This window comes from Emydura macquarii, unplaced genomic scaffold (assembly GCF_026122565.2).
Source record: "Emydura macquarii macquarii isolate MOO-44397 ecotype Brisbane River unplaced genomic scaffold, CSIRO-AGI_Emac_v2 contig_2432, whole genome shotgun sequence".
Lineage (NCBI taxonomy): Eukaryota > Metazoa > Chordata > Testudines > Chelidae > Emydura > Emydura macquarii.
The window spans coordinates 3,601,752-3,624,933 of NW_027132569.1; the positions used below are offsets into that span (position 1 = coordinate 3,601,752).

Consider the following 23,182-nt stretch of genomic DNA (forward strand, 5'->3'; position numbering starts at 1 on the left):
CATATCATATCTGGAAAGATTTCCAAGATATATGCCTAATACTAGAGGTTAGCATGTTATTAGGTGCTTAAAGAAGTTGCTGCACTGCAGCAGAGAACCAACATTTCTATTGTGATGCATTGGCAAATTAAGTAGCTTTAGGTCTCTCATCTATACTACGCTAAACTATGCTATAACCTAGCTAAGAAAACCCTGTGTTCCCCAATGAGATTGTAACTGTGATGTAGATAGGAAACGTGTGGTAAACAAAAAAAAACCAAACACGGTTAAGAGATGCATTTGAAATGGCATAAAAATGTACATGATTCATATGCAACAAAATAAATATCCTCATAGCTCTAATTTTATATTTATTTTTGTTACCAGCTATTTGTTTATATCAAAGGGATTTTAAAGTTCTTAATGGTTTTCTCATAATTCATGATGGGAGAAGAAATGAAAGATTCAACAAAAATGATGATATTTTAAACCCAACTTTTTCTTCCATTAAAAAAAGTAAAGTATAATTTTAACTTAATTTTACATATTTTCCCCCTAATATTCATAAGCAGCCTAAAATGATAAAATAAAGGGTTAGAGAAATTCAAAGAGCTAAAAGATTGGATTAATCAGATCCAGTTCATTCTCATAAAGATATAATCACAAATACTTCGTTCTGTTTATATATACTTCATCTTTCTAATAGTAATAAATAATAATAATGTCACAGAAGATTGGCAGCATATCAGAGTTTCATACTATCCATTCTCATTTTTTACAGTGTTTCTTCTCAACTGAAGGGACAGTAAGCTGACACTAAAATGAAATAATCCATCCCTCAATGGAAGGCTCAGAGCTGGCAAGAATTCATCAACATTTGCTGAAAGACTGGCTGATTTATATTAACAATTTACATTACAGATTGTTAGTTGTTCATTTCCATCTGATAAACAAATCTGGTAAATTGCATGCAGCTGTGTGGTAAACAAGAACAATGGTTTTAACATATGGATTTGCTGATCATGATTACTGGTCACAGTGATATTATCTGAGCCATAAACCTCTCTTTAAATAATTACTGGCTCAAAAACAACACTACAAAGCTTGATTGTGTAGTTGGCGAGCCATACAGAAGACAGTCGTCATCTACCAGAAGACTGTGTTGGATTTCCTGTCTATAAAACCTGTTTATGTATTTTTTTCTAAGACACTTTCTCCCAACTACCTGAAACCTCAGAGTAAACCCCACCCCCCAAAACAGTACCAGTTCCCATATGTCCCTTTACCACTGTTTAGGTCTGGAAGACACACAATGTTTGTCTGGATTTACTAATCCACTAATGTTTTTATCTTGAGTCTCACAATATTTGGTGTTATATATGTCTATTATGTTGTTAAATCAGACGAACAAAATAAAATAAAAACAATTAAAAAATAAAACAGAAACCGAAGATCAACGCAAAACTAAATCCAAATCCCACAACACAATTAATTTAAAAGGCATCACAACGAGCAGATTCTGGAGACCATTTACTAATAGCCATGATTGCGGCTGTCCTTCCCACTGCTCAAAAGCTCCCCTTTATTTAAATGTATGCTACACAATGTCATCACTAAAATATGTAGGACATGTAGGATTCTAAATTTCAGGATCTGATAAATCACATCTACTGAATTGCATCTGTCATCTTGGATTCACTCTTAAGAGACCTTAAAAATATCTTTTACAGGCTTTGCTTTCAAGGGAAAACACACACTTAAGTATCCTCTGTGCTCAGCTGATTCTTCAACTTGAAAGGCCCCAATTCCATATTAGGATCCCCCTGATTAACCAAAATATTACAGTTCCCTTAATGCTACACAGTAGTAGGAGAAAATTGAGTCTGTAGTAGAGGGAACTTTCACCTACATGAAACAGATGCAAAAGCCACTGACACATTCAGTGTTTCACATGAAAAAAAATTCATTGATAGGACTAAAAGAAATTGTACCAGATTACTCTACTCTCTAACAAGCTGCATTTGTGGTATACACAGCAAATCATTCACTTTATTTTTAAAAACATATAATTTAGAGAAGACAACTGGCAATATGATTCCTGCTAGTGTTTATCTGAGAAGTGGCAATTTACAGCAAACAACAGTGGGCCTTATTCCTACCACATGTGAAATGATTCTGTACAACAAATGGTAAGTGAATTGTTCAACGATGTCATGGCAGAACACATATCTATTATGAAGTTACTGCCCTCTAGTGCTAGCTACCAAAAATAAGCTTAAAACTTGCTTTAAAATGAGGTTCTGCAGTTTTGCTGGTAATGTGTGCAATACAAATACAGGGATAGCAATGATTTATATCAGAAGCTGCATTAAAGCTAAAATACTAAAGCACAAATGGAAAACAATCCTGAAATATTCTCTACACTATTACTTCCTGTAATGCAATAATATCAGTAGCAAAATGAGTAGCACTCAACTTCCTGTAACACTGTGGTGAAGGGAATGTGACACACAATAGGATGGAATTGCACATCATAGTTCTCATCTGGAAATAAGTCAGTGATGCTAAAATACTGGTCTTTGTTTTGTATTTTATAAAATGGAGAGACATTTTTAAATAGGAAACAAAACGCCTTTTTAAGATCTAGTTGCAATATGGATCTAGAATGTGAGGTTACAAAATCCAATACTGCAGTCATCAAATCCCGTATAGGTCATGGCTCCTTCACATATCTGGTCTGGACACTGTTCAGTTGCCCTTAAATCAGGGTGGACTGATTTAAATCAATGCGATTTAAATCACCAAAAGAAAATCACTGATTTAAATCAGTTTTCCCACTGATACTTCTTCATATATTTCTTAAACAATGGTGCAAATCTGATTACTAAAACACGTTAATTTACAACTCAATACAGCATTTTACAACATCTGGGGGGGATAGTTTGTGTAATTTTTTAGATAACTTGATTTTTATTAATTTAGGAAATAGTATAAAACTCATTACCTGTGCCAAGCTGCAAATGCAGCAGCAGTACATTAGGAATGGTAAGAACTAAATTACACACACAGTAGCACTTACATTTTATTAAACTAAATCTTAACTGTTACATAAATGCAATTGCAGCAGTCTCCTGAGTTGCCGGCTGATGGCTGTCCTTAAACTCTTTTTTTTTTTTTTTTTTTTTTAATTTTCAAATTTTATTAACTCAGCAGACAAGTCATCACAACACTAAACATACGCTGTCCTTAAAACTTCCATAACTAGCTCTCATCTTCCCCACTCCCACTGTCATTTTTATTCACAGACAAACAGAAATACGAGTTTTCCTGCTTTGTCAATTGCCAGTCGATTTCTTAGCTTTGAGTGAATAATACCAAACGATGAAAATATTCTCTCTTGGCCTGCAGAGGAAGCTACTGCTGTGAAAAGTTGGCTTAGCAACTGAAGGAACTCTGTTTTAAGGTGCCTGGCTAATGATTTCCACCAATTTAGGGGACTGACTTTGTTCAAATCATCATCAGTAAACATGTACTGTTTAAATGGTTCCGCTCCAGCGCTGAAATTTATTATGACTGGCATAACTGAGGAGTGATTTTGAGATGCCCATGCCATGGCAGCAACATCTTCTTCAGAAGTTAGGTATCTACCTTTATATCTGGGGTCAAGAATGTTCTCAAGAAAATTAAGAGGAGTTAGTGCTTGATCCATTCGCTTCTTTATTGCCTGCAGCTTAACTTTCTGGTGAGGTATTTCTTTCTTCTATGTCTCTTGAAATGCCTTCCAAATTTCGACAGCATCAGCAATGCAGCAACAATTTCTCTGAAGTTTGTTTAAGACTATGGATATAGGCTTCGGTATACTGAGCATATCCTCTACATTCCTTTTTAATCCAATGTTAGATACTTTGGATACGATACTTCCATCTATTTTATCACGCTTTTCTTCACAAAGTTTTATGAGAATAGGCCAGTTCTTAATAAATTGTTCAAAACAATCAACCACAGAATTCCATCAAATATCTTGAGGGAGAAGTAGTTTGGATTCTCCTGCTTTCTTCAATGAAGCTGAAACAACATGGTTGTTACGGAAGTATTTTGCGACTTCAACATTTTATTTTATTTCTGGAGAAGACGTACTTAAGTCTTTGGCTAAAAGATGCATTAAATGGGCACTATAGCCATATGTTATTAAGGGGCATCCTTCCGTTTCTTCTTCTAAATATCTTCTCATCTTTGCCACGTTTGCAGCATTGTCCGTGACAAAACTGCGCACGTGACAGTTGAATTTTTGTTCACAGTTTATTACAGCTTTCACTGCCACTTCTTTTAAATATTCTGTTGTGTGGGCATTTCCCCATGTATCTATTGTTTCTGAAAGATATGCAACTCCATCTTCTGTTGTCAAACAGGCACATACTACTGGATCATTGTGTATATTGCTCCACCCATCAAGGCTTAAACTGGCAAGTTTCCCCTCAGTATTTCTTGCATACTGTTCATGTTCCTTCTCATATATTGTGTCTAGCAACCTTCCACCGATGTCTGCTCTACCAGGTGGAGTGTAGCCTGGTCGTAAGACTCAACCATGTCAATGAAGTGTTTATTGTTAACAATAAAAAGGAGAATTTGTGGCATAAATGAACCGAGCAGTCTTGTCATCTGTGGTGTCTTGTTGGTATTTGCTGGTCCTTACTACAAAGCCATCCATTGTGGTGGTTTTACTGGATGATTGAAATCTTTTGCTTGCTACTGATACTTTGCTTTCTGAAATATGTTTAATTGCAGCACTGCTGCTAAAAGTACCAATGGATGACTCAGAAGTTGTTGCAGACAGACAGTCACAGTCATAGTCTCTTATGCTTAAATGGAATCCTGAAACAAAATTCAAAAATGATTTTGAATAGTCTTTCTTCTTAGTTCTTCTCACTCTATTATTCAGTTAATCCTTTACATTTTTTCCAGCAAGAATGCAGATCCGATTCCAAATTACTAAAAAAGCTAAGACTGACTGCACTTAGAGTGCACTTAATTTTGGAGTAAGCCCTATAGAACTCACTGGCACTTCTGTTTTTGAGAAAACAAGTATAGGATGGGGTTCCCTTGGGAAAGCTGAGTTATGCTGAAGTAAAATAGGGAATAAACTTATGGCATCATCGTTATGGTCTGTGGCCATGATGTTCCAAAATAAGGGCATGTATTATGTAATGTAAAATAAGAAAATGACACCCACCAGCACCTGGGAACTCTGGATTTCTCTTACTGCAGCTTTCTGTACCGTATACTAGAGTGATAGATTCTAAACCTAGTTAACTAATTAAACAAGCCATAAGGATTAGCTAAACTAAACTCTTTTTTCTAGTAACATCCAACACAGTAAACAGCTTGGGAATTTACTTGTTAAATCACACTTATACTAAAAGGTATAGAGAGAATCTTGAAGAATGATGCATTGCAAAGTGAATTATTTAAGTTACTAACCAGTCAATCCACATTGTTCTTCAGACATATCCACATCTTCATCCACATCATTTTCTCCCAGTAAGCAGTTTTCATTACGATGTTTCATTCTTGCAACTAGGCCCTGCATCTCCTCCTTGTACTTCTTACACTTAACACATTTTCCTTTTTTACCCAGGGAAGCAATATCTTCAAAATATTCCCAGATAGGGTCTTTCTTATGCCCAGAAACCATGACAGTTTTCTGTGGCAAAAGTGTGGGGGAATATAGGAAGCTGTGTGTGTACTGAATAATGTCTTCCTTTTTTCTTTCCAGTGCACTCCACTGTTCCTTTCTACTCTGTCTCTGTCCTTTGTCTCTCTGTCTTTAAGATAGTGTCTTAACTAACTCCTCTCCCTTGCTTGACCCAGTTCCATCACCACATAAGCACAGACAACAACAATCCTATCCAACTCGTGTCTTTTTTTGCACATGACTTTAGTCCGCTGAGAAACAGAAACTGAAACAAACTGAAAGCCCAGAACTTTCAAGAAACAAGAGAGGGTAGTTAGGCTGTACAGACTACAGCCATTAATTCATTTTTATCAGACTATAAGTGTAGGCTTAGCATATTTGAGATGAGATTTAATTGTAACTGTTATTTTTTAAACGACAGAGAAATTTAGTATTTTGTTTTTTAAAATTTTTTTAAAAATCTGATTTAAATTTAAAAAAAAAAAAAAAGGTTGACTTTTTACTTTTTTTTATCCACTCTGCCTTAAATGAATCTTAATTGGTGTTGTCATCCTTGATATCATCATGATTTTATCTATAGTTTCTTTTTTTCTTCCATTCCATCTTCCATTTTCTCACTTGTATTTGATTTTGCCACCACTGATTTTTGGTGTCAAACTAGAAATGCAAGAAAAGGCCCGAACAGTCTAAAGGCTGGTGGCTTAACAATTTCAGGAAATTAGACCCCTTTAATGTGACTCAAGTTGGACACCCAAAAAATGAGGCACTCAAAATCACTGGCTACTTCTGAAAACCTTGCGCACTAGGTAAACTACCATCGAAAATATGGCACTAAATGGGGCAAACCAATGCACAGCAGCCTCCTCTACCCCCAAAAGAGTAAGCACCAGTTTGTATTGAATAAATTGTGAACTTTGCCAAACTAAGACATTCATGATTTGGCTGCAAGTTGCCACCGTCTTTACAAATGCACCCCCAACTCCTTCCTCTTTCTGCTGCAGACGTTTATTTCTGTTGCCACTGGGTCTGAGTACTGAGTGGCTCAGAGGCAGGGATAGGAGAAGGGACACAGGTACCAGCTTGCAGCATCACCACCAATTCTCCTTAATATTCTCCAAATAAGCTGGACGCTGAGGGAAGCTACCTGACGGAGGGGTCTTTTACAACATGAATTTTAGGACGTGTGGAAAAGGAATGCTAAGTAGGAAATGCTTAATTTGTGAAAAACAAAAAACTCTTCACCCACCCACAACATCAAAGGAACAGCATGAAATTAGCATGTTTCATCACTTCATGCAGAGACGTAAACTAGCTGCTGAAAGCAAAAGAAAACCAGGAGAGAATGTATAATTATCGGTGGACCTGGGAGCAAGCACCTATAGTTAAGGTTGCCTGACACTTCCCATCATAAGATACTATTTTCAGTTGCTTCTGACTTTTATAAACCATAACCGTTTGGTCTGAAGTCTTCTATGCTGGGGGCACCCTTAGCCTAAATTTTGAGTAGTTTCATTTAAAACTGTTCAGCCATTTCAGAGAACAAGATTATGAAAAAATGTTATTTTGCCCATAAAGAATTCTTGCAATTGATTTATTGAGAAGTTCTACTGAGAAGCATGTGGAAGGCAGGGACTTGAAATTTAGCGAGGGTCGTTTGGAGGTCAGGGATGTGCCTTTTGATGTTCCCAGGAAAACTGAGTCAAATTTGGCCAAGTTATAAGCATTTGGATAATTTCACTTTACAGATACTCTGTAAAGACTTTTTAGAGTTTGGCAGCTAAATCAAAGGTTCTCTCTGCACTGAGCATATTCCAGCCCCTCACAGCCAGGGCCGGATTAATGCAGGGGCTTTAGGGGCTGCAGCCCAGGGTCTTGGGCTAAGGGGGGCCCGCAAAAATAAATATGGGCAGCTGGTGAACTGTCCATTCGGGGAGGCTAGCCCCCCCCCGGTCCACCTGAAGCCACGCCCTTTCCACCCCTCTCTCGTCAGAGCCTCACCCTGGGCGGCCTGAGCACCAGCCAGACTGGATGGGTGGCCCCAGTCCCGGAGTGCCCCAAACACCTGTAGAGCCCGTGCCCCAGCGCTGCCCTGCCCCGACCTACCCTGGCCATCCCGCACCCCAGCGGCCCTCCTCCCCCATTGCCAGAGTGCCCCAGCACCAGGCACGGACCCAACCCGGCTCCAAGCTGGCCAGTCTGCACCAGCCCAAGCTGCGCCACAGTGCCGCCCTGCTCCCGGGCTGGCCAGTCTGGCAGGAGCACTATTGGCCTGCACCGTGCCACAGCGCTGGCCTGCCTAGCCCCCGGGCTGGCTGGTCTGCCCCAGGCTGGCCCGAGTGCTCCCAGCCCCCCGGAGCACTGAAGTACCGGCCTGTAAGGGGCCTCACAAAACCTAATAGCCTGGGCCCACAGGAGAGTTAATCCAGCCCTGCTCACAGCTCCTATTGCTGACCAGAATGTATATGTGCTATCCCCATGGAAAGGAGCAGAGGGGGAGGGAGATAAAAGCAGAGGGACAGAAAGAGGATAAGAGGAGAGGGACAAGAGCCAGGGTGAGACAGAAAGGAACAGAGGGGGACAGAGACAGGTAAAAACAAAAAACAAACTGTGATCATTGTAATTAATAATGTATATGATGCACAAGGGGTTGAAATAAGGTTACACAGGCAGACAACCTTAATCCCGGCATTTCCTAACTTTTGAATGCTTGACTTTGCAAATAATGTTCTTTTAATGTCGGGTTTGTTTTGTAAAATGTAATATATATTAATGGCAGAGGCTATGCATTTTGAAAGGTATCAGAGGTATTATCTCATCAGTTTTAGATGTCAGAACTGCTTAGGACTCTACACTTCTATCTTTGCTCATGTTTAGTAGCGCTTACTCACATGAATATTCTCACTTCAATCAATCAGTTGGATTACTTCTATTTTATTTTGTGTGCATAGGAAATGCAGAATTGGGCTCCTGGCTTTTGTTCTCCATCTAAATAGTGCAAATAGAAAGCAAACACAATACTACGCACCCAAAACTATAAGTATTCATTTATAAAGGATATCATATACTGAAAATAATGGACACCCTAAAAATACTGTTAGTTGCCTTCGATCAGAGGTCCCAAAACTGTGGGGTGTGCCCCCCTAGGAACCTTTGGGGAGGGGGGGGGGAATGCCGGGTATGGGCCATCCCCCACAGAGGCAGAGAAGAAGTGCCACCCAGTTCCGCTTTGCCCCCATCACCACTCCAGCCCCGCCCACCGGCTGCAGCCCCAGTCTTGGCTCCTGGCCATGTCCTACACCCGGACCCCGCGCCCCACTCCTGGTCGGTCCCAACCCTGGCTCCCAGCCCTAGACCATATGACTGCAGCTCCAGCACCCACCCCAACTCCAGCCACAGCTTGGGCCCCGGCCCCTGACCGTGGCTTTGGCTCCATTACCAAAGATTCCAGGTCCCAACTGCAGCTCCTGGGAGGGCTTGGACCAGGTAAGGGGGAACCACAATACCAAAAATTTGGGGACCACTGCCTTAGATGATAAAGCAACTTTTACCTGTCTTTGCTGAATTTCCTAAACTTACTAAAAGGAATACCTAGAATAGTGGAAAATCTTGAGGTACAGTTAATTAATTATCTAACAAAACTGATAAGATTTTAAAGTTGACCACTGTACATACACAAATTAAAAGCTTGCCACATAGAGGTTAGAAGATCAACCTCTCGTGTTCAAAAAGGTAGAAACCAAATTATGAGCATTTTTTTAGTCCCATCTAAGTCCCCTTGTGCAGAATCAGATAAGAGCAACACCAGGTGTTAAATGGAACTTCAGTGACAGGGGAGAAGAAAGTTATTTGTTATTTCTGGCCAGACATTATATCATTTGCAAAATAAATCCTATGTAATCTGAGGAATACTTATATCTGCAAGCCACTTGCTATAAAGAGATGAAAGTGCTTTAAAACTAAGGGCACGGCTACACTAGAGCAGTGGTTCCCAACCTTTCCAGACTACTGTACCCCTTTCGAGCATAACCCAAGTTTCACCTTACTTAAAAACTACTTGCTTACACAATCAGACATAAAAATACAAGTGTCACAGCACACTAGTACTGAAAAATTGCTTGCTTTCTCATTTTACCATACAATTATAAAATAAATCAATTGTAATATAAATATTGTACTTACATTTCAGCGTATAGTATATAGCACACATACGTATATAAACAAGTTCTTGTCTGTATGAAATTTTAGTTTGTACTGAGTTCGCTAGTGCTTTTCCTGTAGCCTGTTATAAAACTAGGCAAATATCTAGATGAGCTGATGCACCTCCGGAAGACCTCTGCGTACCCCCTGGTTGAGAACCACTGCACTAGTAAGTTTATATTGAGCATAGCTGCACCACTCTCTAATGTAGCTGCTCTAAGCCAACAGGAGAGAGCTCTTCCAACAGCTTAACTACAGCGAGTGGCGGAAGCTATGTCAGCGGGAGAAGCTCTCCTGCCAACATACTGCTGTCCACACTGGCGCTTGTGTCAATGTAACTTCTGTCACTGGGAGTATGTATGTGATGTATTCACCCCATTGAGCAACTTAAATTATGCTGACATAAGCTGTAGTGTAGCGTCTGTGACTTCCTCTATTTTGTACAGTGCCAAGCACATTATTAGTGATCAGTAACTCATTTTAAAGAATTTTGAGCTTAGAAAATACCAGGGCTACTTTTCTTGCAACTTCGTGTTGTAAACATGGTATGTGTTTTTTCTTGTGTTTCAAAGGATGCTTTAAAAGCTTTTCTGAGCAATCTGCCTCCCTGATGACAGGCAACCAAACTGTTCAACTTTCTTCTTTATATAAGGTAGGCAAATCAATGCCGTTTATGTTGATTTCCTTACTTCAGCCTACTGTTTTATAAGCAGTCCAATGTAGTTATGTATAGATGAAGCATACATTTTCCATGGACGCTTCCTAATAGTATGCTGTTTGGTGGGATAGGCAGAATGGCTCAGTGCATTTGGGATACTGAAACTACTTCAGCCTGTCCAGTAAACAACTTTTATTTCTGCACATATTTTGTAACTGTGCCCAGAGAGGTTGAGACACGTTGACCTTGTGACTATCTTTCACTCATTACATATCTAGATAGATCAGGGGAGGGAAGTCTTCTCAAACTAATTCAGTTAAAACACATTGGGCTAAATGGTTGTATTTTTAATGCTGAACTTTTGAGTCAACAAAAATATGGTGCAGTGGTTAGCACATAGAACTGAGAGTCATGAGGCTGGGGATCTAGTCCCAGATCTGCTAGTGACCTTATACAAAAGTCACCTGATCTCTCTGAGCTTCATTTACCCCACCTATAAGATGGGGTTAATTCTATCTATCTCATCAGGGTCCTGTGAAGTGCTCTGACATCTGTAGATAGCATCACAGAAGTGGAAAGTATTACTGAATTGAAAAAGGGCCACAATGAATATTTAAATAAATAGTAACAATAAGTACACAAGCAAATATTCACCAGACCCGCCATGTGGTAACAAGTGGCTGACTGTGTGCAGAGGCATCAGCAGGAGAAAAGGAACTCTCCCCCAACTCAGTCCAAAAACAACAAACCAAAAAAGCACAGTGCCTCCTAGGAAAGAATGGGCCAGGATAAACAGAACAAAAAGGTAATTCAAAGCAAGCATTAAATCCTTGTGTGGGTTTATTTTTCCCGATTTCTTTCCATCTGGAATAGGAAAGAGAGTAATGAAATGCTGTGCATTAAAGCTATCCAAGTCAGAAAAAGGAAGGGAGCCACAGAGGTCAGACAGTAGGAGATGGGCATGACAAATGTGGAGCAGCCATGTTCTGTGACAGTGACAAATGCTGTGTCTCCAAGCAAACAGCCTATGTCAAAAAGAGCAGGCATGTAACTGTACACCCATGCAGCACTATTCAGGCATTACTCTTTGCAACTCATATTTGTCTGAATCATTACAAAGAACAAGTAGTATTTTTGGTCACTCATTTCTACTATGTGCAGCTGTCCTTAGGTCTATTTCCAATGAAGTCCAGAGCTGAGCCTTTGGTTGTTGCTTTTTCAACCTATGATCAGTCTGTTGTGGAAATGGTAAAAGAAAATCTTTCCAGCTGCCTCATGATGAACTTTTTTAATTCCTGGCTGCAAGAGATTTAAAAGGCTGAACTGATGACACAGCATCCCTGTCTAGTTCTAGCCAGGCAACATGACAGCTCTGTAATTAAAGTCACAATGGGATATACAACCTCACTCACGAGTAGAAAAAGTGGGAAAGTAAATCAGAACTGCTATGGTTATTAGCTTCAGAATAGGCTCAGTTAGATGTCGACTTTTTCTTTCTATTTCTCAGTTTCCTTTTGATAATAGCAATACTGTAGCCAGGGCAATTCTGGGGATTAACACACTTCTCTCCAGAGTGGCTGAAATCACTTGGTCTTTGGCATTAAGCCTCACAAAGCACCCAACACATGAAATAATCTTCCAGAAATGCACTGACTGATTGTATAACAAGAGCAAACATCTCCTTATACAGACCAGTGTAAACAGAAACCTCACTAACAGCCACTGATAACGTAATAAGGAAAGTCTGTTGGCAGCTTATCCTGTGCCACTGACAGTTCTAGTCAGCATGTTCTGGACCAGATCCTAATCTCCGTTACCCCAGTGTAAATCCAGAGTAAAATCCATTGGCTTTAGTGGATTTATCATGGATTAGGAGCAGGGTAACCAAGGTCAGAATCAGACAACCTACATCTATAATGTATGTGCCCAGAAAACTTCAAACAATCAAGCACAACGATGCCACACGTCAGAGCCAATGCTGGCACACCAACGTTTTGTGCTTGTGAAAAGCCTAGTTAAGATGTATTAAAGATTTAAGGTTAAGATGTATTAAAAATCTTTGTGGTAAACTAATTCCCTATCAAGCTGTAGTTAATGGAAAAAAATACATAAAGTATGAAGATGCTATGTTTTACAGAATACTGACTAATCAGCATTTGCGTGCCTCCTTGGAAATGCAAATCTCTTCTACTCTCAGAATTAGCTCAAATGGAGCTGAAGATGGTTTGCCTTCATATACACTCATAGCTAAATTACTTCAGTTAACCAAGTGCTCCTGACATCAGTTGTCAGTAAGGACTTTATTTCCTATAATAGAGAAGGCCTTAGCTTAATCCCTGAAAAGGCTGTGTTGAATGAGTGATTTAAAGCACAAGCGATATGTGCATATTAATTATTACAAGGCTGAAATCCATTATAAAGCAGCCTAGAAAGCGAAAACAAAAGGAGGATTCTTGACTCCCAACAGGGAAGGTGGAAAGGCCTTTTAATTCCATAAAGTGATGTTGCTTCAAATTGCACCTGGCAGAAAAGATATGGATCCCAAGTTGAACCAATCCTGAAAGCCTGACAGTCTAAAATTCGAAACAGTCTCCCAGAGAATGGAAGGTAGAGTAATAACTAAGGCTCCCGCTCAGCAAAGCACATAAACATATGCTTATGGGTTTTGGGGAAATGGGGCCCAAGGGCATAAACAGGTCTTAAAGAAAAACCATGGGCTTTTTAATCAGGACTTTCTCAAACTCCACAGATCTCACATCCCCCAAGACCCAAAATAAGATCCAAAAAGTATAGCCTGCTATGTTTTATAGATTATATCTTTACTTTTTTCAGGCCAAAGTTTTTCAAACTTGATGCTGAGACCACTGCGGCATCCATTTACAAAGGCCAATTCTTAAGCTTGAATATTTATGGCAGTTTCAAATCACACTGGAATGAAGCGGAGTACACAAAAGTTCAGCTCAGACATACACAATTCATTGCCAAAAATGTAGCTGAAGTATTTTTAAATTGAAGAGCACAAAGAAGAACATGTAATATCTACCTTTAGATGCTGTTTGCCTAGCTTTCTCTTACAAATATGTCGTAATTTGGCTATTTTTTCCTGCAATAATAGAAATTCTGAAACAACAGCCACATTTAAGACTGGAAATAGATAAAAAAAACCAACCAGCAGTGGATGGTGTATATTAATCATCAAACAGTGTGTTCCTTTATTCTCCTCCCCTTAGAATCAATGACAAATTTCTTCTGGACTTCACCGAGAGTAAGATTGGATCTAATGTGATGTCATGCAGCCACTACTGCCACTGTTTCACTCCTATTGCCTAATCCAAGAAAAGGATTTAAATAAAGCATCACTTCTATTACAATGTGAGATTTGTAAGTATTCCCAGGAGATAAATAATATGACACTCCCCAATGTAGCAGAATGATATTGATAGAAGGAAATGTCACAGAACCATAAACAACAGCCAGAAAAGACCACTAAAACCATCTAGTCTCACTTTCATACATTTTACACCGGCTCCAGATTTCACTTCCAAAATCACAAATCCGCAACCTCTTGTTCTCAGCTTCCCCAGTACTGGAGCCCATAATAAGACTGTAATACTTCAAGTGCCAAGCGTCTCATGTTTGGCAAGAAAATGAATGATCATCCTCCAGTACTCAGCAATAACTACTGCTACCTACTAAACCACCACCAAGTTTCCTCTCCTTCCTCCTGCTGTTTTCTTACTCTCATTGGTCAGAAAGGCACAGCATTTTGTTTAACAAACAGCTGCCATAAGCTGTTCCAAATACCCAGTAAGGGTGACAGGTTCTGGTTGATATTAACAACTTGAGACAGCTGTAGGATCTAGAATTCAGCTTCATATTAAAAACTCCCACAAGGCATGGCATCTGCCCCCGAAGTCTTGCTCAAAAAATTTCCTCCTTTGAGCCCTTCCCCAATTTACTGCTTAACTGACTGCAGCTAATCTGCTCTATACAAATGGTCTAGTTTTGTGCATTGTCCTTTAACTAAATGTTTTCCTTGAAGTTTTTCCTTTCTTCACATAAAATTAATTAGCAAAGGCTGACAACTGACATAGGGATCCTGAATTGTTCAACTAGAGCTACACTGCATTTTTTATCAGAAAGTATCAAAGACTAATTTTATTTTAAACAAAAAAAAATGTGCAACATTGAATGTAAGCGTATTTATTTCCATTAATTTTAGTTTGCAGCAAATAAATAGTATTATCTTAGCAGCTGTTTACACTGATAAAGCATACATAACTATTTCTCAGTCTGAAATGGAAGCCAACAAGTAACAACACTTTAGAGGTAGGAGAAATGAATATAGAAAACTTTGTTGAAGAATTCAAGCTCAATAAAGAGTTGTTCAATTCTCATTAATTTATGTTATATAAAGCAACAAAACATTTAGGTAAGTGGTGTTTTACATGTGGTACAGCGCTTTCCATTATTAAGGTCATCTAACATTTCCTAATATAAGATTCTGTTTTCAGCTACTTTTAACTGTGCCAAACTTGAATCATTTGCACTGAACATTTCCATGCTGGATGTCTACCTCAGGTTGGATATTTCTAGAAAATTTCAGCAAAGTAGTTGAGCCATTTCTGAAACAAGGCTGGGGGAAATATGTTGCTTTTCCCAGGTTAAAAAATTCTGGCAACCTTTTATTTAAGAGTTCTAGCACTCGCATGCTTTGCTGCAGGGACCAGTTGGGTGGGGAGGCTGGGACTGGGATGCAAGGGAGAGGAGGGGTACAAGGAGAATGGGACAGGGAGCACTAGGTATGTCTACAATGCAATAAAACATCCACAGCTATCCTGTGTCAGCTGGCTCACGGGGCTCGAGTTGTGGGACTATAAAACTGCAGTGTAGACGTTTGGGCCCCGGCTTGAGCCTGGGCTCTGGGACCCTACTAGGTGGGAGGGTCCCAGAGCCTGGGCTCCAGCCCGAGTGTCCACACTGCAATTTTATAGCCCTGCAGCCCAAGCCCCGTGAGCCTGAGTCAGCTGACACAGGCCAGCGGTGGGTGTTTTATTACAGAATCACATGACGAGCTGAGCCAAGGAAATTGTGACTAGGAGCCAATGAGTCAGCAGGGTTTGAATAGCGTGCAGTAAATGGATTGGGCCAAACATTGAACAATGAAGATAAAACAAAATATTGAATATCTATTCATTAATTCAGCACCGTCCACACAGGGTTTTTTGTGCATATTTTATATACTGGTATATATGCGCATACATTATATATAAACAATGGTACATATAAAACAATGGGAGCTGCTGCATGCTAATCACTTTTGAAAATCTGGCCCTAAAACAGCAGCTGGTAGTAGCTTAAAGCATCTTGGGAAATTTAAATGCCTTGGAAACTACCTAGATCCACCTCCTTACGTAAACAAGTGTATTACAATTTCTCAATGATGGGCCTGACACTGGACATGCTTTAAAAAGACAGAGAGTATGAATGAGTTTGCACGATACCAGCTTTTTTTAAGCAGTATTTATTGCCCAGTCTGAATTACTGGGATTAAATAGATTCTCGCGCTTGAGGGTGGAAATGCAGATGTTGTTATATAATAACCTCTGCAAGCCTGAGGAATCATATCAATGGCTTGTGAAATTAGGACCTATTTTATCATTACCCATAAATGTGCCTTGGGCTTTTATAAATAGGTGGCATTTAACTATATTGTTTCCATCTTTCTCTTTTGTACAATTATTTTAAACTGTGGAAAAATAATTATTGTTTTCAAATGTTTTGCTGCCAGAAGTAAATCTTGTTTGCAATTTTGCTGCCAAAAACAGATAAGGAAGGCTAAAAATAGAAGTCAGACCATTTGCTGAGTACTTAACTTGCAGTGGTTAAGAGAAGAAATCTCTGGGATGCACTGCATCTTGTATCTTCTAATTGGATCATGTTCTTTTGTTTTACTGTTCACTGTTCTGTTAAATTTAATTAACCTTATATTATTTTAAACCTACCTCTGCTAATAACAAGCCTCCCTTCAGACCAATATGAACATCTGGAATGTGGGTTATGACTATACAGCTTTACAAATGTTACTGTAAACCTCCGAAGCCATATCAGTCTGTGCCACTGGCACTGTATTCACAATAATGTAGTGAAGTTCTCCCCAGCTGAAAGATTGTTTGGTTAGTTTGAAAGACTTTCCTTGGTACACAGATGAACACTCCCAGGACCTAGATTGGGGACAGGGGTAAAGCATTCTGAGATAAAGTCTCTGCCAACTGTCTGCTCCCTTTCTGCCAGACAGGCAGTGCACAGGGAATGGAAGCCTCCCACAACCAACTTGTAGGCATAGAGCCAGAGGATCTTCGTACTGTGTCTCCCTCCCCTAGCGATTCAGAAGACAGAGAAGGAAGTTTGGTGGTGGGGTGGGATGAGATGGAGAGTGAAAGAAGCCAGACCACAGTGAGGACTAAACACAGCTACCATCTCCTCTTACTGCAAGTTCAGCAGCAGCCCCTAATAAACGTATGCAGCAGCAGGGGGAGGCAAAGAGATTCCTCTGCCTGCAGCACCAGGCAGTCAGGGAGAGAGGGACGACTCTGATTTTCCTCTGAATCAGGCTTTTTTGAATGAATCAATACGGATGGGGCATGCACAAGGGGGTGGGGGCAAGCAGAGGCATGCTCTCCCCTCCCCCCAATAAACAGCAAGGGCACAGAACTCCTTCAGCCCTGGGGCTACGGGGAGAGCAAGCTCCTCCGGCCCTGGGTACACATCGGGAGGTGACAGAGCCCTTTGCTGCAGCGCTGGGCAACCATACCCCCCTCTGGTAGCAAAATCTGTCAGTAGCAGTTTTTGACACTACACCGGTGTCCTCCGGAGCTCACCCACATCGTCCTTTTCTCTGCCTCCACCGATCAACAGCTGAGATGATACAGAGTGACAATCCTCTTAATCAATAGTCCTATGGCAGTGAGCAGAGCCTCTGTGGGTGGGGCAGGCAAGGAAGGGGTCAGTCGAGGGGAGAGCACAAGTTTTCCAGTGATGGGAATGGGTACGAGGGGGAGCACAGGGTCCTCAGTTGGGCTGCAGGGGAAGAGTGAGCCCCTCCGGCCCCAGGGCTATGGCAGCAGCACAGAATGTGCCCCTCCAAAAGGGGTCAAATTTGTATTCCTGCACCCGCCTGAGTACGGATGTGCTCACTGATGCCTAGAATATTTTCTGAAATTTTGGAATTGATCAGATACCGTATTCAGAAGCTAGACAGACAAATGTCATCAAGCTGAGCATTAGACCTGACTGCACTCAGCCAGTTACCAACCTTGAGTGTTCAGAATTAATGAGTCAGGCCCCAAAATCATGGGCTTTTCTTTAAAATCCTGTTTTGTTTTTTAGGGGGTGGGGGGGGGGGGGGGGTGTTAAAGTTTGAATTTCTTTTTATTTGCATTCTGACTTTTGAACATTTAGGACATTTGAACATGTTTTCAATCTTATCTTATTTCAACCATGAGGGCAAGACACATTTTTTTTAAAAAGTGAAAGCTGAGAATATGGTGAATTAACTTGATTTCAGATTCTATGACTTTAAGAAAAATACTAAAGATGACAAAATCTAGCCTTTTTCGCAACTGCATCACATTGTTGGCTCATGTTCAATTTATGATCCACTATAACCCCAATACCTTCCAGCAGTAGTATTGCCTAGCTAGTTAGTCCCAATTTTGTGTTTGTGCATTTGATTTTTCCTTCCTTAAGTGTAGTATTTTTCACTTGTCTTTATACAAAAAAAAGAGAGTAATAACCTAACTACTTACAGTGACCAGCAAATTAGAATACTAACTACAGTATATTACATGGCAGTCCTTTGTTTCTGGAGTGAGGAAAGGCATTATACACACTGTGATAGGGTCAGATCGGGTGGCTACCGGGGAGTCCTAGAAAGCCAATATATCAGCCCCAAGCTCAGCAAGTCCCTTTTCCCCTGGTAGCTGAGCAGGGGTTACTCCAGGTTAATTAACACAGCTGGAGCCAATCAAGGACTTGTTAAAAACCTCCCCTCCAGAGAAAGGGTGTGGCTGGAGTTGTGAGAGTAAGGCGAGCAACCAGAGAGTGTGAGCAGGCAAGACACTGTCAGAAACCAGGAGGGTTTCGGAGAAGGAGCAGAACGCTGGCAGAAGAGAACCCTGCAGGTATAAAACCCTGCCCGAAGAGGGCAAAGGACCTTTCCCAGGCCTGGAGGCCTGAGGGAAAAGACCCTGCCAGAAGGGGAAGATAGAACTGGACATTTGGTTCAGCACTACCATGCCCAGTGGGGCTGTCTGAGGTCAAGAGCTTCCCCTGGCAAGGAGGCCAGGAAGGGCCCCTGTCCGAGCAGAGTATGGACATTAAGTCAAGGGGCACGGGGAAGTAACCCAGGGAAGCTAGCAACCTTCCTGAAGCCACAGGACGAGGCTGGTACTTATAGGGTCCCTGGGTTGGGACCCGGAGTCGAGGATGGGACAAGGTCTCTCCCCACCTCCTACCAGCCATTCATTGGAGGGGCAATAGCCCCAGTGAAGAGGCAGTATCCCTAAGAACCAGAGACAGGACTGGGACCCAGCAGGGAACAGCCATTTTAGAGAGGCTGTATTACCCTCCCCCACCACTAGAGGGTGGAAGAACACTAAGGGGTGAAGCAGTTCCATGACCTATCGCTAGAAGGAAGCGCTGGACCCACCGAGGTAGAGGAAGAGCTTTCTCATGATATATATACATTTATACAACAATTTAATCAAACTAATCTGGAGCTAAACCTGGTCCCACTGAGGTCAACGGCAATGATTTCCTGTTGATTTGAATGGGATCTGGGTCAGATAATCTATACTCTTTTGCTGCATAAAAGAAAAGGTTCAAAGGCTTTAGGAACCAAAATACAGGAGCCTATATTGAAATAAAACACTCTGTCCCACTTAACTGTGTTTATCATTTGACATAACTAGCAATTGAATCTATGGATACTAAAGCACGCCTTAGATCCTTTTGATAGTGTCTGTTTATTCAAAATACCATTAAGAGTAATTTTGGAACTAATAGTCAACAGTAAGTTTTGTCTTGCTATATTTTACATTCACTGATTCACACTGGATTCACATCTGCTCATATGTTAGCAGAATTTATATGAAAACAAACAGAAACTAAAGTGTGTTGTGTTGACTAACTTTCCATTTAAACTAAAGGGAAGGAAGCAGCAGGAACATCAGGCTATGCTGGAGGTCCGTGATTTCAGACTGTACCGTAACATATATAGTGATCAGAATTCAACAGGTTAGAACAACACTTGGGTTTCAGCTAAAATACTCACAATAAATCCAAGTTTTTTATAGTCTCGGGTATACATAGATTTGCGTTTCTCAGTACTGCCACTGGTGTTGTTGGGTTCAGACTCTGCATCAAAAGCAATTCTTCGGAGTTCAAATATAATATCCCTCTGAGCCTGAGGAGGTTCAAAAAGGGAATGGTCAGTTTAAAAAAAAGCAAAGAAGTGTCTCCTGTTTTGAGTCCCAGCAAGGAAGTACAAAAGAATGTCTCAAAATGTCACATGCTCTCCACCCCCCAGATCCCATCTTACTTTATCAGAATTTAGTTTTAAACAGTTAGACAGATGGACATACGGAGTGACTTTGACTCCCTATTTCCCAAAGTCCTCATAGTTGAGGGCTTTCATTCCTCAGAAAACTCATATGAAGTACTAGTGTCCTGGGAGACATTTTAAAGACTCAATCTTGCAAGGTGTTGCGCACTCTGGCCCACATCAGCACACATTTAACTTTAACTATGGGTGCATAACACCACTGAAGCCAATGGGATAACCCACATGCTTCAAGTTTAAGCCTGTGCTCAGTGCTTTGCTGGATCCAGATCAGAACTTGATCAGCACCTTGAAGAATTGAGCCCTAAGCATTCCTCTTAGTAATGGCAGATTTTTGCTCTTAAGGGGATGAGGGCTTTGCAGTAGTTTCAAATCATACATCAGTGCTTCACATCTGCAGCTCCCCACGAATATATTGTGCCAGTAATACATGTTTTGCTATCTACAGCTACTGTATTACTTTGGTTGATGATGGAATGTGATATGTACCAGATAACTGTGTGTCTTTTTTCCTTTTGAGTGAAGAGTTACAGAAACTGTCCTGCTTCTATATGTTGAAAGAGAAAAAAGTGCACGACGATTGCTCTAACTCGTTGTTTTTCTATCACTGGTCTGTGGACCGGCACTGGTCTGAGATCTCCCTGACACAGTTTAGGAAGGCAGCAAGCCAGTCCCTGGTATCAAAAAGATTGAGAAACACTGATATACTCATGTATAATGTCCCTTATGTGTGGAATACTCTACCTATCTCAGTTTTCCAAATCACCACTCTGTTCTCATTCAAGTCCCTCTTAAAAACCCACTTCTTCTATATGGCCTGCATGAAGCACTTTTAAAATTAAAGAAACAAAACCTAAAAAACTTCCCCAGGGCATCTTGATTTCTTTGAATCTCTTTTTTTAAACTGCAAGCTTTTTGGGACAGAGACTTTCTATTTTTGTTTACTGTGCAGCACAGTGCAAACACATCGTTGGAGCTAAGTAATATTACAAAAACGGTTACTTACCTTCTGTAACTGTTGTTCTTCGAGATGTGTTGCTCATGTCCATTCCAAGCAGGTGTGTGCACACCGTGTGCACAGCTGTCAGAAGGTTTTTCCCCCAGCGGTACCCGTCTGGTTGGTGCAGACACCCCCTGGAGTGGCGCCTCCATGGCGCTGTATATAGGGGCCCACCGACCTGCTGCCTCTCCATTTCCTTCTTGACGATCGGCTTCGACAAGAAGGGTAGGCGGGTAGGTCTTGGAATGGACATGAGCAACACATCTCGAAGAACAACAGTTATAGAAGGCAAGTAACCGTTTTTTCTTCTTTGAGTGCTTGCTCATATCGATTCCAAGTAGGTGATTTCCAAGCAGACCAACAAAGGAGGGGTGAGAGCTCACAAGATTGCCGACTGGAGCACTGCTCTACCAAATGCTGCATCGTCTCTGGCATGCTGGGTAATAGCATAATGCAAAGTAAAAGTGTGTATAGAGGACCAGGTTGCAGCCCTACAGATCTCCTGTGTGGGGATGTGGGCCAGGAATGCCGCTGATGAGGCCCGAGCTCTTGTGGCGTGGGCCGTGAGAACCAGGGCTGGCATCTTGGCTAGCTCGTAACATGTCCTTATACATGAGGTAATCCAGGATGAAATCCTCTGAGAGGACACTGGACATCCTTTCTGCTACAGGAATGAAGAGCTGATATGATTTACAAAAGGGTTTAGTTCTCTCTATGTAAAATGCCAGCGCCTGTCTGACATCCAAGGAGTGGAGACTACGTTCCCTGCTGTTGGCATGCGGTTTGGAAAGAACACTAGCAAGAAAATCTCCTGATTAGTGTGAAATTGAGAGACCACTTTGGGCAGGAAAGCCAGGTGCAGGTGCAACTGCACATTGTCCTTATGGAATACTGTATACGCGGGCTCTAAGGTTAACACCTTGAGTTCAGACACTCTCCTTGCTGAGGTGATAGCGACAAGGAAGGCTACCTTCCACGAGAGATACAACAGAGAACACGAAGCTAGAGGCTCAAAAGGGGGGCCCATCAACTTACTGAGCACCAGGTTAAGGTTCCATGTTGGAATTGGATGACGTACTGGAGGGTAAACCTTTCTAAACCCTTGAGGAAACAGGACACCATAGAGTTGCCAAATATCAAATGGCCCCTTTCTCCTGGGTGGAAGGCAGAGATAGCCACCAAGAGCACCTTCACAAACTCAACTGCCAAGCCTGACTGCTTTAGGTGCAGCAGGTAGTCAGTACAAGAGGCAGCAACATCTGCACTGGAGGACTGCCCTTTTGTAGCTACCATACCAAGAACCTCTTCCATTTAGCCAACGACGCCACTCTGGTGGAGGGCTTCCTACTACTGATGAGAACCTCCTGCACCTGCTCCGCCTCTCTCGGGTTCAATCACGCAACTTCCATGCCGTGAGGTGAAGCGATTCTAGGCTGGGGTGACACAACTGACCATGGTTCTGCGTGATCAGGTCCATAACCAGCAGCAGGGTGATAGGGGTGTCTATGGAGATCTGCAGCAGCATTGTGTACCAGTGTTGCCTCGGCCACTTTGGGGCTATAAGAATAACTGAGGCCCCATCTCTCCTGATTTTCAGGAGAACTTTGTGGACAAAAAGAAATGTCGGAAACCTGTAAAACAGGTGGTGAACCCAGGGAAAGAGGAACACATCTGCCATGGAATCTGGGCTGTGCCCCCGGTAGGAGCAAAACTGGTGGCACTTCCTGTTGGACCATGTCCCGAATAGGTCCACTTGGGGAAACCCCCACCTCTGGAAAATAATTCTCAGGATATCCACACGAATAGACCACTCATGGGTGTTGAAGGAGCGGCTGAGGTGATCTGCCAGCTCGTTCTGGGTGCCAGGAAAGTAGGACGCTTCCAAGTTTATGGAGTGGGAGATGCAAAAGTCCCAGAGTTTGCTGCCCTCCCTGCACGGGGGAGAGGAACGTGTTCCCCATCTGTTCATATAGAACATTGCCATGGTGTTGTCCGTCAATACGGACACCTCTTTACCTGTCAGACAAGACTGGA

General features: G+C 41.5%; 1 protein-coding gene across 3 annotated transcripts in view; it reads right to left on the reverse strand.

Annotated features, from left to right (window-relative positions):
• ELMO1 (engulfment and cell motility 1) overlaps positions 1 to 23,182 on the reverse strand; it is a 434,299-nt gene that overhangs the window by 239,552 nt on the left and 171,565 nt on the right. For all 3 annotated transcript variants that reach the window (XM_067562514.1, XM_067562513.1, XM_067562515.1), the window contains one exon: positions 19,861 to 19,992. In XM_067562514.1, the coding sequence (XP_067418615.1) occupies positions 19,861 to 19,992 (132 nt within the window). The remainder of the gene's footprint in view (positions 1 to 19,860; positions 19,993 to 23,182) is intronic.